Below are 22451 nucleotides of genomic sequence, written 5' to 3'. Positions count from 1 at the left end.
TTAACTAAAAGGGCAAAACAGTAACCAAAGACAAAATGTTCCTTTACCCGGCGCCATTTTATACTTATTGACCGTCAGGATCTACGAAGCATACCCTGGGCAGCGTCAGTCACCGTGTCCATGGGACCCACGTGGCTTGTGTTTCACTTCCTACAACTGCCTGTTGGCTTAAATCCTGCGCTCCAACCCCGCGCTCCCCGCCCCCGACCCCGACTCCCACACCTGCTACTCTGCCAGGTTATCCCGACCACACACAGGAGCACACTTCCTTTCTTCTTCGCCTGCCATCTGTTTTAATCCTACAGATCATGGTCAAGTAGCTTTCAGACTGCTGTTCCCACTCAACCGCTGGCCTGGGTCTACGTCTGTGAGACGGGCTAAGGGAACCAAGACCTTCCTGGGACAGGGGAAGGCGGCACATCTGCATTCACGGGCCACCCCACGAGACTCCCAGCCCCACACTGATCCCAGCAACACCGTGTGCGGCCAGATCTGCTGTGGTCGGGTCTGACCTCACCTGCAGCTTCCGCAGCTGTTTGATGGCTTCGTCGCGGTTCTTGTTGGCCGAGTCGATGTGGGCCTCTAGGTCCTTCAGGTCCAGCTCCAGCTTCTTCCGAGCGGCCACTGCCAGTGAGCGCTGCTTCCTCTCGTCTTCCAGCTCTGCCTCCATCTCCCGCACCTGGGGGAGATGCTGACAGCTCAGGAGGCCAGATCCACACACAGACCCGACGCCAGCTCTGAGCCCCGATGGGTTTGGCCTAGTTCTGTGGATCCATGGGGCTCAGGAGCCAGAGAATTACTGACAGAAAAAATCCTGATATGGTCACTGATTCCCCCACTTCCCCAGGACAGAGGACTGGAAGACATGGCCAGGGAGCCTTCCACCATCCAGGTAGAGGAAGGAGAGAGGACGCCTGTGGAAACCTGGCAGGGCCGGGGACTCCATGCCCACCTCTGCCCAGAGGCCGAGAGCGCCCTGACCCTGGAGGAGGAGGGCCATACGCACCTGTCTGACCAGCTGCTTCTTCTTCTCCTCGCTCTGCTCGTCCCGGCCCTGCAGGTCCCGCTCGAACTGGGCCTTCATGGCCTGCAGGTTCACCTCCAGCCGCAGCTTGGCATCCTCGGTGGCCTGAAGCTCATCCTCCAGCTCCTCCAGCTGGGTCTTCATCTCCTCCACCTGCTGCTCCAGGGCCCGCTTAGACTTCTCCAGCTCGTGGACCTGCCACCGAGGGAACCCAAGTCAGTAGCAGAGGGACAAGAGGTCCCCAAGGCTCAGTGTCCGATCCCCCACTAATCCTCTGTGCTGCCCCACGCATCCCACTCGGCCCCTCCCGGTACTCACACTCTTGCCCACGTCGTCCTTGGAGCTCATGAGGTCCTCCATCTCCGTGCGGAACTGCTTGTTGAGCCGCTCCAGCTCTGCCTTCTGCTCCATGGCCTCCTCCAGGGCCCGGGCCAGTGACAGCGCCTTGGTCTCCTTCTCTCGGGCCTCCGCCTCTGCCCTGTCACGCTCCTCCGCATACTTGGCAGAGATGGTCTTCTCCTCTGCCAGGAGCTGGGAAAGATATGGGCGCCATGAGACTCGAGCAACGGGCTCTTAGAGCTCAGAACCTGCGCACCCCAGGCAGGTAGCACGTGCAGACTGTGGAGGAAGGTCCAGCGCTGGCTCTAAGGGGAGGGGCACCAGGAAGAACAAGCACAAGCTGCTGCCTGGGCAACCCAGCTGCCTCCCAAGGTGACAGGCACTGTCCTGTGTGTAACCGATGAGGACAGAGATCGCCTCTGCCACCAGGATTTAGGTCTCTCGTTTTGTCACTTACTAATGGTTCTGTCCCACAGCTCCCTCCATAAGAACCACAGGAAACATGGCCACTCAGGCCTGGGAAGGCTTTGTTCTCCTGAACGACCTGAAGGGTGTGACTCGCTGCTGTGGCCTCGCCCAAGGACGTGAGGTTAAATCCCCCCGGTGCCCATTCTTCACGTGGGCCTACCCTTGCTGAGCCTTATTTTCCCACCTTCCCATTCCCTTTGCCCCGTCCCTCATTTACTCCATGGACCTATTTCTTAAAGGACCAGCGAGTAAGCGCATTAGACTTTGCAGGCTGTGTGTATGTAGCCACTGCCTGTCTCTGTGCTGATAGCAGGAAAGCAGCCAGAGACGCCAGACGAAGCGGCCTGGCTGAGCGCAATGCGCCCTCCGCCACAGCAGCACGAGGTCGGGGAGCTGAGCCCTGATTTCTCCCATTTTCTATCCCAGCCCACTGTCGGCCCGCTATATGCTGCCTCGGGTCCTTTAGAATGAGGAAGAGGCATGAACACATGCATTAAAAAATTGGTTCATTATAGAAAATGTGAAAAACATAAGAAACCAGAAAGCGGGAAAGTCACTCCTAAGCCTGTCAAATGAAGATGCCCTGCTCCGAGCACTTTCCTTTTTTTGTTGTTGTTAATTCTCACCCGAGGATATTTTTTCCATTGATTTTTAGAAAGAGTGGAAGGGAGGGGGCGAGACATGGAAAGAGAAACATCAATGTGAGAGAGACACATCAACTGGTTGCCTCCCGCACACGCCCCTACAGTGGGCCGAGACTTAGCCTGCACCTGAGGTACATGGCCTTGACTGGAATCATGACCTTTCAGTCTGCAGGCCACCGCTCTAGCCACTGAGCCAAGCCGGCTAGGGCTGAGCCCTTTCTCGCCAGGCCCCTCAACAAGTGGGAAGCCCACACCTCTGAGCGCCTGCTGCTGGTGACGGGATCCCAGGGCTCCCTCGGTGTCCGCGGCCGAGGCCTGAAGCCCTAGCGTTTGCAGAAGAAAGGAAATGAGGAGCACGCGGATGGCACACACCTGGTCAAACTTCTTCTGCTTCTTCTCCAGGTTGGAGACGCTCTGCCGCTGGTGGTCCAGGTCCACGAGCAGGTCGTCCAGCTCCTGCTGCAGCCGCGTCTTGGTCTTCTCCAGCTTGTCGTAGGCGGCCACCTTCTCCTCGTAGCGCTGGCTCAGCCCCTCCAGGTCCTTCTGCAGCTTCCTCTTGGCTTCCTCGGCAGTCTCCAGGCACCCCACACCATCATCCATCTTCTTCCTCATGTCGGTCACCTGGGCAGGAGCAAGGAGTAAGGAGACACTCAAGATGGCACCTGTGCCCGAGACGGCTGGGACTGGCCTGCTACCTCATGAATGGAGGCCAGGAAGCCACCAGTTATGGAGCCCTCCCTCTTCCACCGGCAAGAGAAGCAGTTTCTGCAGAGTGTCTGCCATGGACATAGAGTGGAGCACAGGCCAGCTCTGCAGGACCTCTCCACTGTGACCTACCCCTTACAGGGGCTCACCCAGAGGCGAGCATCTTCGTCACCTGCCCCAGGCAGCAGGGCCAGTGCCCTCTGGGGAATTGGTGTGCGGGAGCCAGGAGGACCCAGACACCATCCTGCAGCCTCCTCCTTGCACCTGGACACAGAGCTGCCATCACGCACACGTGCTGGCCACTCCTCCCCCCAGACCGTGGAGCGGACTGTGCACCCATGCTGAGCTCAGGGCAGGCCTCCCGACCGGGCACATTTAAGTCCCAAGACAGGATCTAGAACAGGGCTCTTGATCAGGTTTGGGTGTGGGTCCTCTGACAGTCTAGAGCAGACTACGAACTCCTCGTCATAATGTCCTGATACACATAGAATGTATGGACTATCAAGAACGCCAGTACAGGAATGTGGTGGTGCTCAGGTATTTAAAAACCTGGTTGTGCCCCAAGTGCTTCTTCATTAGCACATCACACAGCAGACTCCTGAAGCGCCAGGAGCACAGTGACGTCCCCAAAGCCCCGCCGTGGCCTGGCCATGGGGACTGGGTTCTAGTAAGCAAGGCCACAGGCACTGTGACCGCCATGGCTGGCTATCCCCTGGCATAAGGACGAAAATGCTAGATGTCGGCTAGAGACTGGAGAGGATAAAGGTGTTCAGCCTCCTCCCTCCAAGTTCACGGGTCCCTGAATTCTACCTGGGGACCCTGGGCTAAGAGCCCTGGGCTGGAGAGGGCAGGAGCTCCCTGAGGAAGGGCACCCAGCACTGGCAGCCTGGGTGGACCAGCAGACAGGGCCGTGCCTCCCCAGCCTGGGCCTCCTGCAGCAGAGCTAGCACCGAACCTGGGCCTGGAGGGTGGTCATCTGCTTCTCCAGGTTCCGTTTGGCCTCCTCCTCCTCCTCCAGCTGCTCCTTCAGGGAGTTCTTCTCGTCTTCCACCTGCTTCAGCTTGGTGCTCAGGCTCAGCTTCTGCCGGTTCTCCTCCTGCAGTAGCTCCTACACGAGGACAAGAGGGGTGCAGGGTCAGGAGGGACAGCGTCAGAGCCTCGCAGCCCCCACACCCCTGGCTGGGGGGCAGCTGGTCCCTCTGACTCAGTGCACAGCCAGGAAACCCTGCTGGGGAGCCAGAAGGACCCAGAGGTGATGACATGTAGGCACTGCATCCTCCCAGGAAAGGCCCAGCTGCAGCAACCTGCTGCCACCCTCACCTGTGTGTCCTGCAGCTGGGACTCCAGGGTGGAGAAGTCCTTGGTGAGCTTGCTGGACTTGCTGTCAGACTGGGTGAGGAGGCCTGTCACATTGTCCAGTTCAACCTGCAGGGACGGTGGAGACAAAGGCATGAGGCTGACCAGGCCTGCCCCAGCTCCGTGCTTTCAGGCTAAGCTGAACCAGAAGCCTCGCCAAGGAGCCAGTTTGAAGCAAGAAAAAGAGCAGGAGCCTGGAGAACTGGGCCCCGGCCGAGGAGCTGCCAAAGGGACAACTGCCCAGGCCCGGGTCCCGGCGGAATCCTCACCTGCAGCTTGGTGACCTTGTCGGCCAGCTCCGTGCGCACGCGCTCTCCGTCGTTGAACTTCACCTGCAGCTCCTGCAGCTGGGCCTCCACTTTCTTCCGCTTGTGCTCTGAGTCCCCTTTGCCCTGCAGCAGGGCCTTCACCTCGTTGGCCAGCTCTCCTCGCTCATTCTCCAGGGTCTGCTTGGCCTTCTCAAGGTTGGCTTTCACCTGGTAGGAAAGGAAGCAAAGGTGTGAGAGGGGCATCATCAACGCCCTGTCACGAGGCTGGTCTTTCTAGTACCATTAGGAGAACCGCTGCCTCTGCCGAAAAAATGATGTTGGGTAAGTTTGGGAGGTGGCCTGCTTGCCAGCGCCCCGGACTCAGAAGGCTCACACCTGATCAGTACTCATCACTCAGCCGGTGCGTGACACCCGTGCGTGACACCAGCATGTGTCCTGTCTCTGAGGCCTCAGCTTCTCCACCTCTAAACCAACCCCTGCCCAGCCTCCCTCATGGGTAGAGGGAATGTTAACGTGTAAGACGTTGTCACTGCTGATATGATGGTGTTAGTGTTGATATTACAGAATGAAGGAGATTATAACTGTTCACAGTTAGACATTCACTAAAACCTCTTTCAAATTTGATGTTCAAAGTAATGATGTAATGTTCTTCCAAAAATTAAAGTGGAGTTTATAGAACAAACATGACAATCCCATTCTAGTCTGCACCATGCTGGCCACAGGGTCCTGGGCAAGTTCAAGGGTAAACCGTGAATGCAAAGGAATGCTGGGTAAAACAGCTAAAGGTCAAAGAAAGGTTTCAATCTGCAGAACTCAGTGGAAGTTGAAGGGAGACAGATGGACAGACTTGTTTCTAAATTTTTGTTGTTGTTAATGCTCACCCAAGCATATTTTTTCCATTGATTTTTTTTTTAGAGAGAGAGAGGGAGGATGAGAGAGAGAAACATCAATGTGGGAGAGACACATCAATTGATTGTCTCCTGGATGGGGCACAGGCAGGGCTGAGGATCAAACTTGCATGCCCTTGACGGGGAATGGAACCCACGACCCTTTGGCGCATGGGCCGATGCTCTAATCATGGAGCCACACTGCCCAGGGCTCTAAAGTATTTTATAGGAAACACTTCATAGGTTGCCACACAGAAGAGCTCTGACCGCATGAGCTGCCACTGAGAGTGGCTGGGAGCTGGGAGCCACAGGAGGCAGCACTTGTCCTGTTAAGGAACTGCCAGGCCATCAGCTCCTGGCAGAGAAACCAGCTGGATTAACATCCCCAGGGTTTTCCCCAGAAGACTCCAGGTGGGAGGTGTTCAAAGGGGACCCAGACTTCAGAAAAGGGACCCTCGGGCCCTGTGGAACTCAGGTTCAGGGTTGTTCCAATTCCTGGAAGCTTTCTCGTCTGGCAGATTGTTGAACAAAATAATAACTGTATTTGAACAATGTACCAAGCCCCTAAGTGCTTCAATGCCATCTAAATGCTTCACATGTCATTAACTCCAACTGTCACATAAACGTATAAGACAGACCTATCATTACCTCCTTTACAGAGGGGGAAACTGAGGCATAGGGGTAACTATCTGCCGAAGTCACACAGCCGCTGAGGGCCGGAGCTGAACTCTGACCCCTGACCCGGCAGTCTAGCTGGGGAGCTGCTCTGTCCTACAGGACTGGCCCGGAGAGGCAGCCAGTCTCCAGGAGGACCCGCCCCTGAAAGGTGCCAGACCCCCCAGCTGCAGTCACGGAGCCAGTCCCTGGGGAAGCCCACGCACCCGCTTAGTCTGCTCCAGCTGCTCGGCCAGCTCCTCCACGGCCTGTGAGTGCTTCTGCCTCATCTCCTGGATCTGGGCCTCGTGGGTCTTGGCCTCTTCCTCGAGGGTCTTCTTCAGGATATTCACTTCCTGCTCACGTTTGGACCTGGAGAGAAATGCCCTCAGAATGGAGGCCAGGGAGCCTGGAGCGGGGCTGCCCGTGGGGCCAGCCAGTGCACTGGGCCTCCCGCCCCAGCTGTCCATCCTCTACAGGCGTAGGCACTGCACAGGCTTCCGTACCCTTCAGCCTTAAAGCCTAGCCTGTCTCACCCACACTTCAAGCCAGGTTCTTGAATAGGGCTTTGGTAGAGAAGATACTGAGGAACCTACAGTTTCCATGCTCTCTGTGTATTCACACCCACTCTGTGTGTATTCACAGGCCTGGGAACCACCCCTTCCAGGCCTCGGCCTCCTTTCCCGTCTGTGGCTTGGCCAGTCTGCCCCATGGCACACCTGAGCTCCTGCTGGGCAGCCGTAGAATCCAGGGTGTCCTCCAACTCTGTCTTTAGAGCCTCCAGCTCTTCCCCAAGGTCCCGCTTCTGCTTCTCAGCTTTATTCCGAGAAGCACGCTCAGACTCCAGGTCTTCCTGCAGTTCAGAGATCTGAGATTCCAGCTCACGAATCTTCTTCAGGGCCATGTTCTTCTGGGTGGCTTCTTCCTCCACTCTGCCAAAGAAACCAACACCAAGATGAGGCCATTTCACCTTTAAGGAGCAGAGTTTGCAGATAAGGTTTTAGAGAAAAGCAGCCAAAGCCACTTGTGGTGGTCTGCGTCCTGGCCCTTAGGAGCCTCACTCAGCAAAAACAATATCTGAGGCACACCATGCCAAAGAGTTAAGGGCAATGCCACTTTGAGGACGGGAAAACCTCAGAGAAATCATTTCATTTTCCAAACTGAATTCTAGTGCTTACAACATAAAGCGAAGTTCAAATATTAAATAAATAAAAAAGAAATAAATCGCTACAGTCCATGAAGACTGCAAAAGAATAAAAATACAAATGTGCCACAGATTTTAGGTGATAATGATGTATCAATGTAGGTTCATCGACTGTAACAAATGTATACCACTCTGGTGTAGGATGCTGATTGTGGGAGAAGACTGTGTGTGTGTGTGTGTGTGTGTTTTGTGGGGGTGGTGGTGGAGAGTATCAAAATTCTCTATACTGCTGGTTCAATTTTGTCGTGAGCCTAAAACTGCTTTAAGAAATAGTCTATTCTAGGGAAGTCCCTCTCCTTGAGTTGGACTTGCCCACCTGGCTCCCCAACATTTCCAAACTTTTGAGGATTACAAACAAATGACAGGAAATGTTTTGCTGTGAACTGGTTTCCACGACAACAGCAGAGCAAGTGCTCACAGCTCACTGAGGCACCAAGGCCCACAGCAGGCGGCCGCAGGAAGTGCTGGCTCTGGCCCCCTGGTGGCTGACGCTCTGGCTCACCTGGCCAGGGCAGCCTGGACCTCCTCCTCTTTCTTGGCCAGCTGCATCTTGAGCTCAGCGATCTGAGCCTGGAGCTCGGCGATCTGGTCGCTGAGGTCCGTGGAGTCTCCCTCCAGCTTCCGGCGGGTCTTCTCCAGCTCCTGACGCTGCTTCTCCTCTCTTCGGAGGCGCTCTGAGAAGGAAGAACGGGGAGAAGCCGACAAAGCCCTTAGTGGCCATAAACCTTGCTGTCTTTGTTTTTAATTCTTTTTTAAAAATATATTTTTACTGATTTCAGAGAGGAAGGGAGAGGGGAAGAGGGATAGAAACATCAATGATGAGAGAGAATCATTGATCGGCTGCCTCCTGCATGCCTCACACTGGGGATCAAGCTGGCAACCTAGGCATGTGCCCTGATCGGGAATCGAACCGTGACCCCCTGGTTCATAGGTCAACGCTCTACCACTGAGCCACGCCGGCTGGGCTATTTTTAATTCTTACATAAACACTGCATATTATAAAATACACATGAGGGCCCTAACCGGTTTGGCTCAATGGATAGAGCATCAGCCTGCGAACTCAAGGGTCCCGGGTTCGATTCCGGTCAAGGGCATGTACCTTGGTTGCAGACACATACCCAGTAGGGAGGGTGCAGGAGGCAGCTGATCGATGTTTCTCTCTCATCGATGTTTCTAACTCTCTATCCCTCTCCCTTCCTCTCTGTAAGAAATCAATAAAATATTTTTTTTTTAAAAAATACACATGAGAGTTAAAGGGTCACAATACAGACACTCATACCAACTCTAGGATGAAGGAAAGAACATCACCATGAGCTGCCAGGTCCTGTGTCTGTCCAACCCCACCTGCTGCCCTGGACACACTGGCCTGCTCTGTGTCTCTGCAGAGGGCACAGTGGTTCCTGGCACAAGCTCAGAGTTCCATGATTTCCCCTATCACCCGAGTCCACTCCTCTCAAGGGGGAGGAGCAAGTGGCCCACAGACAGCCACAGTTCTGCAGGTCCACCCCATTCTCCTCACCATAGATCCCCAGGGCACAGGGAGACAAGGACATGATCTGTCACTCTGTCCCAAGACAAGCAAGCACCTTGCGATATGGGTCTAGCATTTGATAGTACACAGAGCGTGTCCACAGCATTAGACCCTTTAGTTCTCACAAATGCCTTTCACTGTGTCCCCTTGGAGGTGAGTAAAACTAAAGCTCATGGAGATGAAGTGAGAGGCACAAGATGACACAGCCAGGAAGTGGCAGGCTGGGTAAGGGTGGAGGGGGAGGCCTAGAGCCTCTTGGGAAGTCTCCAAAGCTGGTGAAAGCCATGGTGCATGATATAAATGCCAGGGCCTTACCTTGAACGCTCCTCACTTAGGGGTAGCTCCCTCCCAACCACACAGCACCGGTGCCTGCTGGCCCAGAGTCCCATCGGGACCAGATGCTGGACCCTAGGTCTTGAGGGCAGTAGCTGCGGACCTTGTGCCTCACCCATGTAGAGTGGGCATGACACCAGCCGGGCGCTTCCGCTCTCAGCAGTGACACCAATCTGGCCCTGGGTGGTGGATGCCTCGGGTTCCTGCCCATCACCCTCTTACCCTCCAGGTCGGTGATCATGGCCTCGTGTTTGTTCTTGAGCTTGGCAAGGCTCTTCGATTTCTCCTCCTCTTCCGTGAGGTTGGTGGTGAACTCGGCTATTCTGTCTTCCAACAGCTTCTTCTCCTGTGGGGTTGGGGTTATAGTGTGTGAGGAGGTGCAGTGTGAGGGTGCGCAGTGTGTGTGAGGGAGTGCAGTGTGTGAGGGTGTGCAGTGTGTGAGGGTGTGCAGTGTGTGTGAGGGTACACAGTGTGTGAGGGTGCGCAGTGTGTGTGGGAGTGTGCAGTGTGTGAGGAGGTGCAGTGTGTGAGGGTGTGCAGTGTGTGAGGGTGTGCAGTGTGTGAGGGTGCGCAGTATGTGAGGGTGTGTGCAGTGTGTGAGGAGGTGCAGTGTGTGTGAGGGTGTGCAGTGTGTGAGGGTGCACAGTGTGTGAGGAGGTGCAGTGTGTGTGAGGGTGTGCAGTGTGTGAGGGTGCGCAGTGTGTGAGTGTGGTCAGAGCTTAGTGTTGGCTGAGCACAAACACTAGGTCTCTTCAAAGTATGCCTCGTCCAGAAGTTTAGGACTGAATGGAAGGACAAGGACTTAAACATTCGACTCATTAGGACTCCCTGGATCAAAGGGGTCACTTTGTAAGGTCACCACCTCCCTTTAAAGTGCCGGATAAGCTTCCTTGATCGACAAACGTGGGTACCCAAGCCCTTCTTGGATTATCCCTTTGGGCCCAGGTAAGCAAGGTTTCCGGGTGGCAGGGTGAGGGAATTCAGGCATCACCTTCTCCAGGCCTCGTGCTTGTCCACTGGGTGGGCTATGACCTCCCACCTCCTTATGTCCCAAAGTGTCCTAGGCTGCTCCCCTCATGGTCTCCATGGTGTGGCCACCCCTGGAGTCCTGATCTCCGTAGGGTCTCCCCACAACAGCACAGCCACCGTAATAGATACAGGCCGTCACTCAGCACGAGCACCTGGCCCCTGCGTCAGAGCTGCGGGCAGGCATCCTGCCACTCTGACTGCCCCCAGCCCTCGGGATCGAGGACGGCATTCTGACCATGCCGCTCCTTCTCCTCTAGCTCCCTCTCCAGCTTCAACCTGCTCATCAGCGGACAGGGACCCAACTTGATTCTCAAAAGAAAGTCCCCACCTGGAGAAGGCTAAGGAGAAGCACTCACACCTCAATGCCAAGCCACCGAGGGGCCCAGACCGCACCGGAGACTAACGTGCAATGCCACGCCGATGGTTCGGCTCTACCAAGTCAGGAGCTTATGAGGAGCTTTTCTGAGAAGAAATATCAAACCTGTCCCTTGGGAAGCATCCCTTCAAATATGACCCTGGCACCCGGGGGCCAGGGACACCCACGAGGGGGCACAGATAGAATGCTCCTGAGCAGATGCCGCAGTGCTGCAGACAGCAGAGGGGAGGGGAGGCTGTGGCCTGGGCCTGGCCCGCCCTCCGCAGCCCGCGTCCCGCACACGAAGCCTCACCTTGGCCAGCTTGCAGTTCTGGTCTTCCAGGATGATCTGGTCTTCCTCCAGCTTCTTCAGCTTGGCCTCGGTGGTCACCTTCTCCAGCTGCAGCTTCTGGCGGGCGCTCTCCTCCTCCTCCAGCTGCTCCTCCAGCTCCTGTCACAAAGCCGAGGAACGTGAGGAGGGTAGGCCACACAAGCCCCGTGGGGTGGCTGAGACATGGCCCACCCACACGTGGGGTCACACAGTTAAGACAGGGGCATGCAGACAAGAAGCCTGGTCCAGTCATGGGGTCGCTTGTTCTGAGGTGCTTCCCTTAGCAAGCTCCCCGCCGTGAGGACGTGCCAGAGAGCAGAGCACATCGCCCTCTGCTCCTCAGAGCGGCCAGCGCAGGACTGGGCTAGGAAATAAAACTGACTTTGTGCTCAGTTGGGCGGCACATGGAGAGCTGAGACACACGTTTGAGAAACTGCCCCAAAGAGAAAGCCCCTCAAAGACTGTCCCAAGTAGACAAAAGGGGAGGATCGGCCCACCATGGCACTTCCATTTCCGTGTTCGCTCCAGTTCCCACGTCACTGCTTCTCACGGCACCCTGTCCCCTCCTCCCAGTGCCTGGTGTCCAGAGGGGGCGGAGCTGGGTTACCTGGATGTTTTGCTGCATTTTCTTCTTCTCCGCCTGCAGGTGCTGGCAGCGCTCCTCCTCCTCCTCCACCCTGGCCTCCAGGTCATGGCAAATCTCCTCCAGCTCCTGCTTCTTGGCCGTCAGGCGGGCTCGGAGCTCCTCGGCTTCGGCACACAGCTCCGTTTCAGCCTGCAGCTGCTCCTGCAGCTGTAACTTCTCTGCCATGAGCTGCAGACAACATGTGCAAAATGCAAGTTCCTTCAGCCTGCTCAGGCCGCTCCAGGGCAGACGTTCCCTAGCTCAGGCTTCCAGAGGGAGGACCGTGCTGACAAAAGCAGTTTCCACCTTGGAAGTGCTAAGTTCCCAGCCACTTTCTAACTATCATGTACTCCATCCTTTACCGCTATGACAGGAGCTGCCCACCAAGATCCCTAGGAAACAGGCTCAGAGGTTAAGTGCTGGAGCTGGGCCTCAAACCCAACACTCATGAGCTTTCCATCCCATTGGGCAGCCCCCCTACATCACATAACCCTGAATGAAGTCTACAGAGAGATAGACCGTTTCCTAGTGAAACATCTCCTTGAACGTGCCTCCGCTGCAGAGGGCCAGCAGGTGGCAGCACTGGGACCAGCTGCACTGTCTGGGCGGGTCCACAGACACTCACCTGGGACTGCAGGGTCTCCATCTCCGTGAGCCTGTTCTCCGCAGCCAGCTGCTTCTCTCGGACCTTCACCAGCTCCTCCTCCTTGGCCATCATCTCCTCCTCCTGGCGGCTGACCTGCAGCAGCGGCTTGACCTAGGAGAGGAGATGGAGACAGACATGCTCAGCTGAAGACGGCTGTCCGGACAACAGCCATGAGGCTTTCCCCTCACCCGCGGAAATGTGAGGGTAACCAGGCACGCTTGGGTACACACGGGGGCAATCTTTCTGGAAATAAATTTGGTGGGAGGGCAGTGCCCAAGACACGTGTGGCCATGGCAGGTGGGCTTTCCATCGTGGAAGCTGCTGTGTGAGCCACTCCAGGCCAGCCTGTCAGCAGGCCATGGCCATCCACACCGGACAAGCACAGCTCACATGCCCCGGACCCCATGGGCAGGGCCACCCTGGAGTCATGCTGCCAGGCATGGGGGATGCAAAGGCAAAGCGTCTCAGGGCATGAGCCCCGACGGGAGGCCCGTCCAGGACCCACCTTAGTGAAGAGCCGCCACCACTGCCAGTTCCGCAGCTTGAGGTAGGCGGCGCAGTTCCTCTGCAGGACCTTCATGGCTGTCAGCTGCTGCTGCCGCTTGGCAAAGGCCCTGTGGGCGAGGGGCACAGTCAGCACCTCAGGGCAGGGGACAGACCTCTAACCTGTCAGTCCTGACCTTGCTCCCAGAAGCTTCGCCGGAGGGTTGACCCTGCCTGGCACCTCAGGACAGAAAGAGAAAGAGGCTGGCCTTGGGGTTGAGTCCGATGGGTGACCTTGCAGAGGGTGGCAAGGACCTGGGCCACAGGCCCACCCTCCTTCACGAGGTGGAAGAGCTTGTGCACTAACTGCAGATCCAAGCAAAGCGTGATCGCTGGTCATTCAGTCCATCTACTGACTTCAGCTTCCCACCCTCAGGACAGCCACTAGCGGGGCTTCTGGAAAAGCGAAGGCTCTGGCTCCCAGCGCTCGGAGCTTAGGCTGCAACCTATGGCCCTGGGCTCAGGAGACCAATGTCCTGCAGCAGGTGAGCCCCAAGGGCAGCCTCCTCCCCTGGGAACTCGGAGTGCTCTGGGGACAGCCAGGCTCCGGTGTCATCCCCACACGAGGGACACAGCAAGAAATACCAGTAAGCGGGAGCCTTCCCGGCAGGGAAATCCAAGCACACTCACCACCTGTCAACCTGGTCACTTTCAACATCAGGCGGAAATCCAGGAAGCAGGGGATCAGGGAGAGCCACCTGGGCCTCCCTTAGGCAGACACCTGACTGGCATTAGGGCTCCCAGGCCACAGCTTCCTAAGGTGCCCTCTGCACCAGGAGGGTTCGAAGGGCCGAGTGCAGGGCAGCCTCTAGGACTGGGCGGGCTATGACCTCCCACCTCCTGGGTGTCTCTGGAACTCACTTTCTGGCCAGGTAGCCCCGGCAGCAGGCCTGGAACCCGATGATGACGTCAGTGATCTTCAGATCCCTCTCCTCCTCTAGGTGGGCCAGGACGCCGGCCCGGAAGAAGACCTTGCTCTGGCCGATGCGGTACAGGTTGCTGTCCAGCTCCAAGGCTTTGATCTAGACAGGGGAGAGCAGGCCATGTACTGCGTGCCACCCAGAGCCCTCAATCAGTGAATGCTGAGATCCTGCCTCGGGTGGGGAGTATGTGTGTGGAGAGGGAGGGGTAAGATAGGGCCAGTCCTGGAGCTTCTGCTTCTCTGCTTATCCTGGGGCTCAGGGGATGCTAGGAAGAGAGGCATGTGGGTTCCAGCATGGGCAGGGTTGCAAGTCAGACTTGAGGAAAACACAGAACCTCAGCATTAAAGGGAATGTGAAGTCCTCTCTTCGTCCTCCCCCGCCTCTGCGTACTACAGTCATGCTCTTCAAAAGCCCAGGCTGCCACCCTCCAACCAGGCACCAGCATCGTGGTCACGGAGAAGAACACACTCCAGAACAGGCCAGGCCCAGGTTTAATAGGAGGTGATCCTCGGCCTTACCCTCTATGAGCTCACGTCTCCTAAGCTATAGAATGGGGATGCTTTAATCAAAAAAAAAAAAAGAGAGCTAATGACAGAGCAAATAATAATACCTTCCTCACAGTAGAGCTGTGGGAATTAGAGAAGGGAATGCAGAACGGGACCTGGAGCATCGGATGGCCAATGGAGTATGGGTGTCACCTGACCCATAGGGCACCCCCCAGTCAGACGGGCACTGGCCATGTGGGCGCGCACCAGCCAAAGGTCCTTCCAAGCAGAAGGAGCTCAACTCACCATGAGCACACACGCCTGCTTCCCATCCATGAAGCCCTTAGGGATGGAATTGGGCGTCAGGATTTCGTATCTAAGGAAGAGAAGAGAAGCCGGGTCATTCATCCCCGTTCAATGCATGTGGCCTGGAATATCCGTGAGAGAGGGCCACCCCAACAGTGCGGCAGACATAGAGTTCCTTCCACGTTTCAAGGAAAGAAGACATCTGGAGAACGTCACCCTGCCCTTCCTTGGGCTGATGGCACAGGAATGAAAACTCACGGTGGACTATTTAACTCACTCAAAGGTGAGCTTTTGGTTGGGCTTACTGGTTGCTAATTGCCCGGTCTCCACGTCTATAACCCCAGAAGGCCACTCATCTCTTCCTGAGATGCTGCTGGGCACTGCCAATACACAGGATGGTCCAAGAAATAGAGGGCTGGTCGTGATAGCAACTGTCACTAAACACAGTCACTAGGCAAATAGGACAGTGCCATTAACGCGCCTCTCCGCACACATGACGAGAAGCTGCAGTGTTCTATGACTTCCGTGTCCTAATGTTCCTTTAATGCCCAAGTCTGGCTGATCTCTGTAAATTGCACAGCGCCTCTAACTGGAGCAAACAGTGCCAGGCCCCGCAGTGGTTAGGCGTGAAAGCCAACAAGATTACTTTCATAAGAAAAGCAGGGAGATCCTTTTTTATGTAGAGAGTGGAGCAGAGAAGGAGCGTGTGAGGAGCTGGCCAGACCTCGGCGCTCGGTGGCCGAGGAAGAGGCTTCCTTGCTGGAAGACCCTGCCGGGAGGCCTGCAGGCCCCACTCACCTCTGCCGGAACTCCTGGAAGACCACGCGGTTGGGGAAGCCCTGGCGGCAGATCCGAATGCCCTCGAGAACCCCGTTGCAGCGCAGCTGGTCCAGCACCAAATGGGGATCCAGTTTGCCAGACTAGAGAAAACACATGCGTGTGGTCTTGCTGCTGTGCCTAGGAACTCACGGAGAAGGGTGGGGGGTCCCCTCTGACTCAACAGGGCCAAAGCCTCAGGAGTCCCAGCAGTCCACGGGCTTTGATGCTAAGTTACAGGATGCAAGTCCTGGAGAGACTACAAGACGGCACCACCAGGTGGCAATGCAACTTCAAGTGCAGCCCACCCCCTGGGAGCCCCGAGTGCTGTGAGGGAGGAACCACTGCTGCTGGAGAGACAGACCAGGGCGGGACGCCCGCACCTTCTTCTCGTGGTTGGGGATGATGCAGCGGACGAAGTTGGGGTTGGTGTTCCTCAGCGTGGCCATCAGCTTGGCCAGCTGCTCCTTGTAGAGCTGCCCCACGGTGCGGAACATGCCCTTCCGTGTCTTGAAGGCCCCGGGCAGCGCCGTCTCTGACATGCCGGCCACTTGGTCCAGGCCGATGATGCGGTCCACTACAGAGACCACACAAAAGCACGTGAGTACCCAGCGGTCCCCGCAGGGCAGCAAAGAGACAGACATCTGGACAGAAAAAGACGTGAGACTACAGAACAGCAGGAGCCTTTCTGCTTAGTCCACACTCATCCCCAATGAGGAGCACACTTGACCTCATGAGCAGGAAGCAGGAAAGGGGGAAGGGCTGAAAGCCGCCGAGATTGGTCTCTCCTGGGCAGCAGCCAAAGCTCTGTCCACATCACCTATCCTCAGCCCACTGGAGCAGCTCTTCCCAGAGACACAATAAAGCTCGCCATGTGTTTGGAACAGTGAGCCTAGCTCTCCCTCCCTGGCTCTGGGTGGTGTGAAAACTTGTCTTACAGGACCCTGTAGTCCTATGGTCATAGTTGGAAAAAAGTATCAGTACCCTGAATTCCATTGCCCTTCACCTGAGCACGGGCCTAGGAGGAGGTGGGGCACCAGAGCTCTGTGCCATCGTCTACAGCACTCAGCACTCATGGTTCGCCATCTGGGACCGCCCAGGCAGCGCTCTCTAAACCCGGGACCTAGAGCTGCGTGGTGGCGTCAGAAGTGGAGTCCTCCACAGAACCACAGCCAACTGTGCCCGTTCCACTCAAGATTCCTCACACTCTGCGACTTGCTCTGTCTCCGAGCTCAAGGGTCTTCATCATCTGCACCAACCCTCTGAGGAGTTGCCCTTGCCACCGTGACTCATGCACAGAAGCGATGAAATGAACTGCTTCCTCCACGGCATAAACAAAGCAGCAAACGAACCCAAAGCAGCCAGCGACCTGAGGTCAGGTTTTAAGCAAGAGCCAATGTTAAACCGGAAGCCTTCCACTATAAGATGCAAAGGTTAAGAATTCTGTGACAGTCTGTTCCCTATTCCTTTATGGCCAGATCTCGATTATTTATTTGAAGACAGCAAGGAGGACAGAAACTCAAGACAGAAGCCAGGAGTGAGGATGGACCTGATGAACCAATTAAAATGGGAGGCATTTTTGACCTTCTACACCCAGGGCCACTCAGCTTGCCCAGAGGAAGATCAAATATGCATCATAATAACTGGCTTCCTGTGGGCCTGTGCTGCCCCCTGGAGGCGGAGTTTTTGGTGAAGGAACACACAGATGCCATTTTATTTCAGAGGCACATGCACAGGCAGCTTCACACGTACACCTCATGCTGAGACCCCTGCAGCTGTTCAAGCAGTAAGACACCACCTTCAAACGCCAGCCAAGTGGAGCTCTGAAGAGCATATGGGTTTTTAAACAACGTTTTGTCCTTTAAGATCTGTAACGTGAGGTCTCCTGATTTGGCTGGTTCTCTCCCAGGGGCCTGCGATGGGAGGAGCCTTCCCACAAGGCCGGGCAGACCAGGGCGGGACAGTCAGGCAGGAGAGCCAACAGGCAGGACGACGTAGCAGAAGCATTTGCCACAGCCCTGGATGCACCACACACAAGGGCCGCCACTCGGGTGGCCAGTCACCTGGTTCTAGGTGGAGAATGGGAAAGCGTTGATAGAAATAGGCTCTCTGAGTGTTCTGCATCTCTGCAACGGAGAGGTTAAAGCAAAACCCAGGCAGAGGGAGGAGAGACCGACAGGACCGTGAGAAAGCACAGCTCCAAGCCACCAGCCTACCCAGGAGAGGCGGCAGCGCAGGGAGGCGCGGACAGGAACCTGCGTGGCCGGGCTTTGGGCCACCTGTGACTTCCCACACGTGGAAAGCACTGTGGCTTGCCTGCAGACAGCAAAGCCCTGAGAGGAAGTGGCTATGCAGCACATTCAAGGGCGCTCAAGGGCAGCCTCAGCCCTTCGGCTCAAAGAGACACCGACATGGGAGATACAATCCCCCCCTCAGACTCTGTCAGGTGGAGACGCACCCCTTGTTTTGTGGCTCAGCCACTGCAAAGGTGGGGAGAGCCCAGCTGCAGCCACAGGGAGACGGGGCGGGGGCAAAGGGCATACCATCCTTCCACAGCTCCGAGACGAACTTGTCCGAGGACTGGTGCAGGAGCGTGGCGATGTTGTCGTTCAGGGGGTCCATGTTCTTCATCAGCCACTCGTCGGCTTTGTAATCCACCTGCAAGAGCCAGAGTCTTGAGTCACAGGCTGCTCTGGGGACGTGACACCACAGCCTCTCGGAGGGCATGTGTGGAAAAGTTAAAACACATGAACACCCCTTGACCCGGTGTTTCTATCCCTAAGAAGGAAATGATGAGTGACAAGGGCAAGGGACCAGCAAGAAAGATGTTTCCTGAGGTGTTACACAGACAGCAAACAATTTAAAACGCAACTACCCAGCCAACCAGACTAAGAACACTATGCTGCAGGTACACAATAGAATATTCTGGGGGGGGTTTTATTATTTCATTTTTAGGTAATATGACAATAAAGAAATATCCTAGAAAAGCATATACCAAAATGTTTAATATTACTTTTTAGTAATAGGACATTTTTGCTTTCTGTCTTTTCAGGATGTCCAAGTTTTCTCTAATGAGCATGTATTCTTATCTTTTCTGAAATATGTTCTTAAAAATACAAGTAACATGTTGTATCTTCATTGCAAGACCCTAGAACAGTAAAAGCAGAGCAGCAGGCCGCCCTGGCCCCCTCTGTCCAGCCCACACCACAGCCCAGGGCTGACTGCTGTGCTCTGGCTGGTGGTCCACGTGCACTACTATCGACGACATGGTGACGTGGCTCCTTTTTTTCTAGGAGCAGAGTTACGTCCCGGGAGATGACAAACCCCAGGCCAGTGTCCTGGCCACCTGTGCACAGCCAGCCTGCTGGTCCTCTTAGCTGCTGCGGCACAGCCCAGGTGCCCGGGGTGGATGCGCACGGCCAGTTTCATCATTGTTCAGACCCCCGCAATGGGGTTCGGGTGTGCCCTGGTTTTTGCATTATAAACAACGCTGCAACAAAAGCCTCCCATGTGGTCACTGCACGTGCATTTCTAACAGGCAGAAGTAGAGGTGCAGGCTCCGGGGCATCACCTTAGTAACTGCAGAAACAGTGTTTTTGTCTTTTTTTAATGGGTACTTTAGTCAAGAGTTGCTTCAGGAGCCTAGGAACGTGAGGAGCGAAGTCAGAGGGCCGGGCAGTGGGGCCACGTGCCGGAGCAGCGGGCGTGGACGCGTGTGGCTCAGGAGCAGTGCTGTGAAAGCCCCCGGCTCTCCTCACCGGGTCACGCTGCAGTAACAAAGCTTTCACCACTCAACCACACCCGCACCTCCCCATAATGACTGTTTGGCAAGGTCTGGAGACATTTCTGCTGTAGGGAGGGTGCTACTGACCTCTAGTGGGAAGAAGCCGGGGATGCTGCTAAACATCCTACAAGGCACAAGACAGTCCCCGACAATAACTACTGGCAGTGCGGACGCTGAGAGGCCCTGCCTAGAGCACTGACGTGTGCCCAGTGCTGGGCTTCACAGGCTCACAAATGTGACCCTGTAAGGTGGGAGTCGCCCCCATTTTCCAGATGAGACAATCAAGGCTCAGAGAGGATGAGGAGCCAAAAGCCACACAGCAGCAGAGCTCTAACTCAAACTCCAGAGCCCGTGCCTTTAGCCCGTGCCATATCCGCACTAGAAAATGTGCCTAAGAACAACACACACAGCATTATCCCTGAGTGCCTTACAGGATGGCGGGAGCTTCTGATGAAGTGCAGCATGTGACGGGGCTTTGCAAGATGGGACAGCTGTGTGAATGCTGACTACTGCCACCAGCACATTATCGGACGCGTCACTGGACGAGAATGCTATGCCCCGTGCCGGCCCTGGGGCTGCCTGGCTCATGGTCTTGGAGTCCCTCCCATCCTCCTGAGAAGGTCCAGCCGCACTTCCTGTGCACGCCCCACTCACCTTGCCGGCATAGTGGATGATGCAGAAATCAGCTTTGTCCTTCAGCTGCTTGGGCTTCTGGAACTTGGGGTGAGTGCCCTGCTCCTGCACCACCTTCTCCACAAAGCTCTTGTCGGTGGCCTTGGGGAACCAGCACTCCTCATCCAGCAGGGCCAGGATGCCAGGGGGGCCTGCCTGGAGGAAGCACAGCATCGCCCAGGTAAGCGGGACGTGGGAGCCCCACCCCACCCCTGCCCTCACAAGAGACCAAAGCCTGGGTTTCTGGGAGTTTTCAGAACCCCAGAATCTCACCAGAAGGTGGGCACACTTCCCCCATAGGAAAAAAAAAAGGAGCATTACTGAAAGCACTCCATGTGGGGATTCTAATTTAAAGAGAAACTTCTGAGGTCTAGGCTGTGGCCGACACACCTCAATCCAATGACCCATCACAGGGATTCTCCACGCCAGTGCTCTGAAGTCACCTGGTGGGCTTCCTGGACTGTGCAGACCCCGATCCATGTGCCCAGGGGCTGCCCTCAACTGGCGCCCCAGCCCCTGGAGGCACCCTGCGATATCACCCCACACGCTCTGTCTGCACAACCACGTGGTGAGACGTGACTTTTAGGAAGAGAAAGTGCAGCAGAGCCCCTGAGCTGCCCGTACAGAGTGCACCGTGGAGACTGCTGACAAGACGCAAAGCCAGATGCGTTCTTGTTCACTGGAAAAATCCACTGAATACCACAAACTCATCACAAAACAAGTAAACTGTTCCATGCCAGGATTATGGAGAGATTCAAACCCCACCTTTGAGTAACACTCTAAAAATGCACAAACTCCTTCCCAGGCCTTCGGACCACTTAACACTTCAGTGTCAGTCTGGTGCACACGTTCTGGAGCAGCCCAGGATTCGGGGAGAACGTGAGTTCAGTGCATTGAACCCTCATCAAGACATAATCCGCACACAGAAACGGCTCGGGCTCCAAAAGAGCACAGCCCTGAGACCTAACCCACACCGCACCGGGTGGAGCTCTCCGTGGAAACCGACGGCAAAGGGGAAGGGCTTTCTAGCTCCCGCATCCACCGGCAGTCAGTGCTGCGGGACAGGAGTCCGGTGCCGGGTCAGTCCTGAGAGGACAGATCGAGCCTCCGCGTGTGCCAGAAGCAGCGTTCGGCAACCTGGGTCCACACAACCCCACGCAGCGAAAGCATCTGGGGCTAGGATCCTGCCACATAAAAGCCTGCCTGTTTCTTCAGGACAAAGAAAGGCTTGTTGGGCTCACCCCTCGAGTAGATCCTGGGTGGTCTTCTGGGGCTGAAGACAGGAAACCCAGGCACCAGCCCCATCCACACCTGGCCGGCAGCTGCCCCAGGCTGCCAGGCACCAGATCTAAGCCCAGAGCTTATGCCTCCAGGTTGCTCAGACGGTAGGACTAGACACCCACAACCAGCATGGGTGGGAGGTAAGAACAGGGTCCCCAGAGGGAACGAGCGAGGCCAGGCCGGGTCTGAGATCTGAGCAGGGATGGCTCTTACTGGCTTCTCGATGAGGTCGATGCAGGGCTGCAGGTCGAGCCCGAAGTCGATGAAGTTCCACTCGATGCCCTCGCGCTGGTACTCCTCCTGCTCCAGGATGAACATGGTGTGGTTGAACAGCTGCTGCAGCTTCTCGTTGGTGTAGTTGATGCAGAGCTGCTCGAAGGAGTTCAGCTGCAAGGAGGGAGAGCAATGTCAGGGGGCTGCCCACCATGGGGCCACACCCACCATGGGCCATGCCCACCGCCCCTTGGGAAGGAGTGGAACAGGGATTCAGGAAGGACCTGCTGGGACACCTCAATGCTGCCCCTGTGGAGCGTAAGTGATTAGGGGCCTTCCCTTATCCACCAGCAGCAGAGGTTCTTCATTTCCTGAGGCCCGAGGACCTCTCTAGCAGCCTAGTCAAGCCCTTCTAAGAATAATATTTTAAAACGCATAAAATAGATGAATTATGAAAGAAAGAAGTTATGTATAATTATCAAAATTCTGAGACATAGTAATACATTATGCTTCTTTATCAACAAGCACAAGGGCTTGGTAACTCTTAAAGTTTTGAAGTAGAAATGAACATACACAATATTACAACATCTCTGTCACAACCGCAACATAGGAAAACCTACTCCCAGTGCAGCTGTGGTTGGTGCAGTTTGCTCAATTCACAATGGAAAAAATGTGTCATTTCAATGAGAGGCTGGTGAAAAACAGAGGTAATGTTTACCCCACCCAAGGGCCTGGTTCCTCTGGAATCTACCATGGGCCCCCGGGTTAAGAACCTCTGATTTACCAAAACTATCAGCTTTTTCCTACAGGGTCTCAAAGTCCTTGTGGGCAGGGGCAATGTCTTGTCCCAAAGTTCAATAAATATTTGCTAGAAGAATAAATTCACAGGAAGACCTGCCCATGAAGGCCCCCAGGACGCCAGCTAAAAGTCCCATTCTCTCCAGCATTTCTTTTGTTGTTGTTAATCTACACCACATGAAGGCCCCCAGGACGCCAGCTAAAAGTCCCATTCTCTCCAGCATTTCTTT

General features: G+C 55.6%; 1 protein-coding gene across 1 annotated transcript in view; it reads right to left on the bottom strand.

Moving 5' to 3' along the window:
* The window catches only part of LOC102439092 (myosin-9), a 56445-nt gene that overhangs the window by 5233 nt on the left and 28761 nt on the right, over nt 1-22451 (bottom strand). The window contains exons 12-33 of the mRNA XM_006106808.3: nt 21424-21597; nt 19912-20085; nt 18017-18131; nt 15857-16050; nt 15456-15577; nt 14658-14727; nt 13805-13965; nt 12906-13014; nt 12380-12511; nt 11737-11943; nt 11112-11249; nt 9637-9760; nt 8053-8224; nt 7066-7278; nt 6574-6718; nt 4806-5012; nt 4501-4605; nt 4136-4288; nt 2848-3096; nt 1343-1555; nt 1007-1219; nt 518-679 (exon numbers count right to left, since the gene is read on the bottom strand). Of these exons, the coding sequence (XP_006106870.1) occupies nt 518-679; nt 1007-1219; nt 1343-1555; nt 2848-3096; nt 4136-4288; nt 4501-4605; nt 4806-5012; nt 6574-6718; nt 7066-7278; nt 8053-8224; nt 9637-9760; nt 11112-11249; nt 11737-11943; nt 12380-12511; nt 12906-13014; nt 13805-13965; nt 14658-14727; nt 15456-15577; nt 15857-16050; nt 18017-18131; nt 19912-20085; nt 21424-21597 (3552 nt within the window). The remainder of the gene's footprint in view (nt 1-517; nt 680-1006; nt 1220-1342; nt 1556-2847; nt 3097-4135; nt 4289-4500; nt 4606-4805; nt 5013-6573; nt 6719-7065; nt 7279-8052; nt 8225-9636; nt 9761-11111; nt 11250-11736; nt 11944-12379; nt 12512-12905; nt 13015-13804; nt 13966-14657; nt 14728-15455; nt 15578-15856; nt 16051-18016; nt 18132-19911; nt 20086-21423; nt 21598-22451) is intronic.

This window comes from Myotis lucifugus, unplaced genomic scaffold, assembly GCF_000147115.1.
Source record: "Myotis lucifugus unplaced genomic scaffold, Myoluc2.0 scaffold_915, whole genome shotgun sequence".
Classification (NCBI taxonomy): Eukaryota; Metazoa; Chordata; class Mammalia; order Chiroptera; family Vespertilionidae; genus Myotis; species Myotis lucifugus.
Note: the sequence above shows the minus strand (reverse complement) of the source record. Positions and strands in the feature narration are given on the sequence as shown.